The sequence below is a fragment of the Lipotes vexillifer genome, unplaced genomic scaffold (genome assembly GCF_000442215.2).
Source record: "Lipotes vexillifer unplaced genomic scaffold, Lipotes_vexillifer_v1.1 scaffold50, whole genome shotgun sequence".
In the NCBI taxonomy this organism is placed as follows: Eukaryota; Metazoa; Chordata; class Mammalia; order Artiodactyla; family Lipotidae; genus Lipotes; species Lipotes vexillifer.
This window is the reverse complement of record NW_006784763.1, coordinates 4,486,243-4,494,675: the sequence shown is the minus strand read 5'-3', so window position 1 is coordinate 4,494,675 and position 8,433 is coordinate 4,486,243. Positions and strand designations below refer to the sequence as shown.

The 8,433-nt window shown below is 35.3% G+C and overlaps 1 protein-coding gene across 1 annotated transcript; it reads left to right on the top strand.

Annotated features, from left to right (window-relative positions):
- Positions 1-243: 243 nt before the first annotated feature.
- Positions 244-1,412, top strand: LOC103088014 (polyadenylate-binding protein 4-like). The gene is given in 1 exon segment (XM_082931070.1): positions 244-1,412. A coding segment is annotated over 1 exon segment (1,128 nt). The 5' UTR covers positions 244-284.
- The last annotated feature ends 7,021 nt before the right edge of the window (positions 1,413-8,433 follow it).

Sequence of the window (8,433 nt, the reverse complement as noted above, 5' to 3'; positions counted from 1 at the left end):
CACTTGAAGATTCCTTACCAAGTGGCCGGAAAGGACGGCTTGACCTAGGAATCTTTCTTTGAAATTTCAAGGTTCTGTCGCCCCCTCCCAGGGTTGGCCGGACTGGTTGGGGCTTTTGACTGAGGTTGCTGCCTGAGCCTGGGGTGCTGTACGTGAATGAACCGCATCGCCTGGCCTCAGAGCTCTGACTCTGAGGCCACCACGCATGAGCCCGGGCCACCCTCCTGCAGAAGTCACTCCAGGAGCTCCTTAGGGACCGCCTTGTGGCGGTGAGGAGCCAGGAGATGCATGTAGCAGCCAAGTACCGCCAGGCCTCCCTGTACGTGGGTGACCTCCACGCGGATGTCACCGAGGACCTGCTGTTCAAGAAGTTCAGCGCTGTGGGGCCCGTGCTGTCCATCCGCATCTGCAGGGACCTGGTCACCCGCCGCTCTCTGGGCTATGCCTACGTGAACTTTCTGCAGCTGGCGGATGCCCAGAAGGCCCTGGACACCATGAACTTTGACCCGATAAAGGGCAAATCCATCCGTCTCATGTGGTCTCAGCGTGACGCCTACTTGAGGAAATCTGGAATTGGGAACGTGTTCATCAAGAATCTGGACAAATCCATTGATAACAAAACCCTTTATGAACACTTTTCGTCTTTTGGGAAGATCCTGTCCTCCAAGGTGATGAGTGATGATCACGGCTCCAGGGGCTATGCGTTCGTGCACTTTCAGAACCAGATTGCCGCCGACAGGGCCATCCAGGAGATGAATGGGGCACTGCTTAAGGACTGCAGGCTGTTTGTTGGCAGATTCAAGAGCCGCAAAGATCGGGAAGCCGAGCTCCAGAACAAAGCCAGTGAGTTCACCAATGTTTACATCAAAAACTTCGGAGATGACATGGATGATGAGAGACTGAGGGAAGTTTTCAGCAAATATGGAAAAACCCTGAGTGTTAAGGTGATGACAGATTCCAGTGGGAAATCCAAAGGCTTTGGCTTTGTGAGTTTTGATAGCCACGGGGCTGCCAAAAAGGCTGTTGAAGAAATGAATGGAAAGGACATAAATGGACAACTGCTTTTTGTAGGCCGGGCACAAAAGAAAGCAGAGCGACAGGCTGAGTTAAAGCAAATGTTTGAGCAGCTGAAACAGGAAAGATTTCGGCGGTGCCGGGGAGCAAAGCTCTATATTAAGAACCTGGATGAGACCATTGATGATGAAAAGCTACGGAGGGAATTTTCTTCATTTGGATCAATTAGCAGAGTTAAGGTAATGCAGGAAGAAGGGCGAAGCAAAGGGTTTGGCTTGATATGCTTCTCCTCTCCTGAGGAGGCCACTAAAGCAATGACTGAGATGAATGGCCACATCTTGGGCTCCAAGCCGCTCAACATCGCCCTGGCCCAGAGGCCTTAGGAGAGGAAAACTTAATGCACCCGCCAGTGTTTGTAGCAGCTTGGGGGATGTTAGTGATCTCTGCCTGAATCGTCCTCAGTAAATTTCAAATCCCAGCTGATGGCTGCTTAGTTTAGTAAACATTATGATCGAAGGTTTTGTATACAAAGCTATTTATTTTTCTTTGGAGGAAAAATAAGTGAATCTTAGAACCTCGGTTCTTTTTATAGAGGCACACCATCTAATTATAATATGGTATATTTTTCTGATTTTGTTGTGCTCATAGCAATAAGTATAATTAGATACATTTTTACTGCATTTTGAACCAACTGAAGTGTGGTAATTATTTGCATTTATTGCATACTTTTTCTTATTTCAATATTGCTAGCTTTAATTTCTTCCGTGAAAATATGCCCAAAGTAGTTTTTATACCCGAGGATTGCAAAGTAATTTATTTTTACAAATAGAAATTTTCTAATTTCTCATCAATTTTTTTTTAAAGAAACCAAAGTTTAAGGATTGCTACTACAAACTCAATATCTAATTTCATTTTGAATTAATGTTTAAAATACTAGGAAATAGTTGAATTTCCTTTCAATTTATATCCTGAAATGGTGTTTTTCTGATGGCTGAAATTAATGATGGAGTTTTTTAATGTTGCCTACAAACGTACTTTATAGGAAATTTTACTGTTCTTTCCATTGGTTGACATAATCCAGGTGCTTGCTGGTTATCAAAATTGTGACTTGAATAGTAAAACCTTAACTTCCACATTCCTTAAGTTATAAGCCTGTATCATTTCAGGTCAAAAACTTGGCCTAGTCTTAATTCTCTTCATACGTATACGGCATAAAATTATGCTTTAAGTTTTGAACCAGGTACCAACATTATAAAAGTCATATATAGAAAACATAGACATTCTGTTTAACAACTGTGTTTTCTAATCTCTGTTATATGTTGTAACATGTAGTGATATTGTCTCAGGGTTCAGAACAGTGAGTTTATGTTTATGAACTCCACGTCTCCTTTTATTAGACTTTAAGAGCTATGTAACCCTTGAAGGCTCACTTTTAGCCTTGATTGATCAGAAGTTCACTAACTGATTTTCTGATAAACTGAAGTTACATCACTTAGCCTGCTTTCCAGCATGATTTTTATTTCAGTCCCATTCCCAGATCTTTTCTTCTCTCCTGCTTTTCCTCTATATTACTCAGCTCCTCTATACTTTTTTAAAAGGGTTTTATTATACTGACTTTTACTGTGTGCTGTTTGAAATCCACTTTGGAAATAGATGCAAGAGTTATTTATTTACATTTAAGTAATTACTTTTAAAATTCTGATTCTCTCATACCAAAGGTGTCTAGAAAATAGTTTTGTTGTTGCTGTTTTATTTTTTTTTACTCTGCTTCATTGTTTCCTGTAACCATATATTCAAGTCTTCTGTTTCATATATTACCAGTACAAAAGAAATATTAAAATATTTCCGTGGCAATACTTTAGCTATGAAAGAATGAGAAAATCTGTTTCTGTTTATTTTTGTATGAACTATATGTATATTCATTGCACATTTTCTAAATTTAAAATCTCTTTAGACAATGAAAAATTATGGACAATGAAAAACTTACGGCAACACATATTCCTATTATGCAGACAGATCTTCTGTTACAGTTTCTTGCATCTCCTCCCAAATTTTTCTCTATACTTATACACATGATTTAACAAAAATGGAATCATGCTCTAAACCTTGTTTGAAACGGCTTTCTTAATTTGATAGTACACCATAGTCAACGTCCATGACCACAAATAATTATTTGCACTATAATTTTAATGACTTTTATCTTTCCTTTAATGTTCATACCATAATATAACGATTTCCTCTTGATAAACATATAGGTTGCTAGATTGTTTCCTCCCTTTTTTTTTTCCTCTATCATAAACAACTTGGAGATACACCCTTTGCAAACTCTTATATGCTGATGTATATAATTATTTTCTTCAGAAAATATATGATTCATTGGAATTAATGTTTAATATTTAAATTGCCCAAATGCTGTTCAGAGATTTGTGCCACTTAACATTTCTGAGTATGGAGGATTGCTCATTTCCATATACTCTAAGAACAAAGGATTTTGTTTAAGTTGTTATCTGATTCAACATGACATGTTAAAACAAAATAATTCATGGTTATTTATTTTACTTTTTTATTACCTCAAAAGTTAAACAGCATTTCTTGTATTTACTGGACATTTGTATTTTCATATTTTTGTAAATGATCTTAGTCTATTTTCATGACTTTAGTCTATTTTCCTGTTGGGGTGGTTTTTATTTATATGGATTTGTTAGTTTGGGTTTTTTTTCCCCCTAATATTCCCATCTTGTTTATAGTTTTGAGGGTCATTCCAAAGTTAAATTTCTAAATTCAAAATTTTCAATCTTATACTTTGGTGGCTTTAATGGTATGTTTCAAAACACTTTGAACACCTCAAATATACAACCCCCCCCATACACACACACAATTCATCTGTATTGTCTTCTATTATTTTCAGAGTTTCATATTCTCAGTACTTTCTAAACAAAACTTTTGTGTATACAGTATCTTATACACAGCCTATACTAAATATTTTTAAAGTGTCTTGCTTTTCAATTGTATTAACATGCCTTGGTAAATACTGATTTACTGTAAGAGTCTATTTGAAATCCATATGTCAACTATAACTCATTGGCTCTCTGAATTACTGTGTTGAGAAGTATTTACCTCCAAATCAGAGAGCTTTTAAGAAAGGGTGCCAGGAAACAGGACTGGGAAGTGTAGTAGGTGTGTCAAGCCTTGACATCTCTTTCTGGATAATCCACTCTATCAAAATGTTCAAATATTTGAACAATATTTCACAATGCTTGTAAATGGATTATCAAGATGATATCAGGGAACTGAGTTCATTCTCTTCACACATGCACGGGGATTTAATAGGACATAATACCAGATGTTTAGATAAATTGTAGCTATAGCTTCATAATGACACAATAATATGCCATTTTAGTAAAAATTACTTATTTTTAATATTTACCTTAAGAAATGACTGTCAGTTTACAAAAAGATATGATCCTGTAGATTTTCTTGATTATTTAAATTTTACTTATTCTAAATTTTGTATGTGTGTGATTCTATCAAGTCATCCTAGTTGGCAATAGAGGTTCAGGCATTCACGAAACTTTACTCTTTTTATGTTCAAGTGCCTTGATAAATAAAAAGAATCTTCACTTTCTGATAAGCATTCCAGTAAAAGCTAATTTACATAGAGATGTCTTGAGTCACTGCTTCTGCTCTGCCTTCTCTCTCCCCACACACATTGCCTGCTTGCATGTGCAGCCAATTGAATAGAAACGTGCCTTTTAAATTTTTATTTTTAAATTTTTAAGTGGAAATTTATACTTGGTAAAAATAAGCTTTTTAAAGTGGTTTTAGTATTGGTATTTTCATGTTCTTAATATTTGTATAAATCCACTGAGAAACGATCAAATAAAGTCGAAATCTTTCAATGGTGTCCAGAATTTTCATGTCCAAAAATGATTTTTATTTATTTACTTTTTAAGTTTTTCTAATTTTCTAGCAGTCGGTTTCTCATAGGAGTAAATTGAAAACAACTTGCGTTTTTAAATGAACATCCTCGTATTTCATGTTTTAAGAGACCAAGTCCCATATGAACTAGTATTTCTTTTTTAAGTTACTCATAATTATGGGACCATGATTGAAAAGAACCTCTAATACAGACCAAGTTTTCATGAGAAATAATTCACTACATTAAAGATACTTTTGAATTTAATTTTTAAAGTAAAATTTAGCCACTATTTTGAGGTTTTAGAATTAGCTTACTTGTATTATATTTGGAAAATGTGCCTCATAATGTAATTATTTTAAGTAAATAATAAAACAGTAGATAGAGAAGTTTTAAATATACATTTTAGAAAGTAGAACAAATTAAATATCCTCAGAATATCTTTGGCTTCAAGGAATAGAAAATCCACCTTACCTAGAAAAGGAAGCTGTATTTAACAAAATATTCAGAATTAAGGTATCTTCAGGCAAGGTATATCAGAACTTCTGCATCAGTTCTGCTGGAGTCTCGTGGCTCTTCACCCTCTGTATCTTAGCTTCATCATCAGGTTTTCAAGATGGTTACAGGAATTCCTGTCATCGCACTGAGACACAGCAACATTCAGAAGGTAATACCCTTTAACAACTTTCCCCCTCAGTTCTCACTGTCCATTACCGATATGTATATTCAACAAGATCTGCCACTAGAATTGAGAAAGGAGTCAACTTTTTGTGCAGAATGGGCTTCTGGTTGGAAGGAACTTGAGTAGGAATGGGTGTAGGAGTATGCATCCACTAAACCCTGGATATTTTTCATCATTTATATCTAATTTTTAATTTCAGTACTTAATGGATATTTTCTTTCTTCTTTTAATGTTAGCTTACAAATAGCTCTTAAAATTCCTCCCTACAAATCGTTTGCAACACTTGAGTCAAACTGGTGATTTTCCTCTCCCTCAAGTTGTACAATCATAGGGAATAAATTGTGCAATATATTCTGTATAAAATTGAATTCATTTTTGTTTAGTAATGAGACTTGTGATTTTACATGTCATGCTTTATTAGGTATAAATTAGGCATCTCCTGAAAATTCTGCTGAAATGGGCAGATTCAATTTAGTCACCCCAATGGGCTTCCACCAAAAATAATTATCAACAGATTACAAATGATCAAGTATGTTTCAAAATAAATCTACATTTAATAAGGTATTAGTTCCTTGAGTTCTATTTTAAAGTAATCTAAACCAAGTATGTTTTCACGCGTGTTAGATAATATTTTAGAATCGTACCACTAGATGGAAGGAATTTACTATGTATATCACCAACTAGTGTGATATTCTGTATAAAGAATTTTAAAAAAATAGTTCCTACTGACATTGTAACAGATGAATTATAAGAAAACATCTAAAAAGTTAGGTGCCTACAGAATGGCTCCATTATATAAAACTAATGTAACCATAAATTAATGGGTACTCATTTTCTTTACTAAAGGATTTATATTAGGTCCTTTAGTACATTAAAATTGTAAGAATTAATAAAATTGGACTTATCCAAACTTTTCAATTTATTTTTTTCTGTATTACACAAATGTGGTATAACCATCACATATTTTAACCATGCAACATAAACAAAGGAACAAAAAACAGATGTACTAAATTCCGAGTTACAAATACGCTCATATTTGAGTCTGTTAGGGTCTGATTATTTTGCAGGTTTGTTCAGAGGAAATATTTATAGCTACTGTTGTTTTTGTCTCATGGTCATGTCTTGTCTTAGAGTTCACAGAATGCATTGAACTATATTGAGGTTCCTCTGAATGACACAGTTGAACCCATCAAGCAAGAGAAGAAAAATGATCCTCTTAGTAGCATTCTTTGCCATAGTAGAGAAGACACTTAACTTCTGAAAGATATTGGCAGTTTATACAATATCACATCAGAATTTGTTAACCCATCTATATTTACATCACCTTAGATATTAAAAATATCCCCAGTTTGAAGTTCTGCCAAATACTAACAGCACATTTGAGTTCCAAAGGCAATGTTACTGAAATGATGGATGTTATTATTAAATTTTATTTTTTGCATAGAGTGAATATTGGTTATGATTCATTCTGTTGTGTGTGTGAGTTTTTTTAATCAGTATTTCCAATGGTATTTTCTTATCTCAGGAAACCATATCTGACAGTCTGTAGTGAATCACAATTTTGATTTACATTCCATTTCATCTTTGTACGTGTGCCACTGGCATACCAATGCACCACAATTTTGACATATTGCCAATTCTAGTTCCTTGAAGTTAAAGTAAGCCTTTATAACAGTAATGCCAGCAAATCTTTGTTAATCAAAAAAGTGCCTCAATTTGAATGCAAGCCAAATCTTAGAATTATTTTGACACATCATTATTTTATTGAATTACCAAGGGAGGTGTTAGAAATGAAAATCTAGTATTATCCACTACTCTATTCACTTATACTTCCTACATAGTACTTATAATAAGTGACTTTTTTTTTTTTTTTTTTTGTGCCGTACGCGGGCCTCTCACTGTTGTGGCCTCTCCCGTTGCGGAGCACAGGCTCCGGACGCGCAGGCTCAGCGGCCATGGCTCACGGGCCCAGCCGCACCGCGGCATGTGGGATCTTCCCGGACCGGGGCATGAACCCGTGTCCCCTGCATCGGCAGGCAGACTCTCAACCACGGCACCACCAGGGAAGCCCAATAAGTGACATTTATATTTTATAGATTATAATTGTTAAAGAGCGATTGGCACTGAGATTGTATAGTAAGCTCATTTTTATTTTAATATTTATTTTTATTTTAACCAAAATATATTGCAAATGCAAATTTTATTATGTTATTCTGCTTCAGAACCTCCCACAGCCATCCATTACTTTTAAAGTCCAGCCATGGCCTAAGAGACCTGCATTTTTATGGTCCTTGTGCATCCTTTAGTCCAATTCTTATGCTACAGTTTCCCTTGGTCAGTGTGCTGGAAATAAACTGTTCTTATTTCAACTCCTTTACCTAATCCCTGCCTCACTGAAAACTTTAACTTTTTATCAGATTGTATGCTATTGTAAGGGGTAAAAGAATCTTCCCACTGTTTTATGAAAAAAAAGTGATGGGGGGATTTATTGCCAGATAAAAATAAGTAAGAGATCTTTTCAAAATAGAGGTATTGTTTTCTTTTCTTTTTTATTTTTTTCTTACAAGTGTTAAGGAAGGCTTTCCAAAGGCTGTTACACTACAGAGGCAGCAGTACCTTTTTGAAATTAGACTACATGGCATAGCGCTATAGGGAGATAAAAAGCAAGCATTTACAAAAGGTCAAGGAGGCTCATCTTCAAACATTTAGAATGTTATTTTTAAATATTATTATTATCATCATCATCATCATCATTACTATTTTAAGTAACAACTCATTCTCCTCCCTACCTATGCCTTTTCATGTTTTAAGGCATAGATTG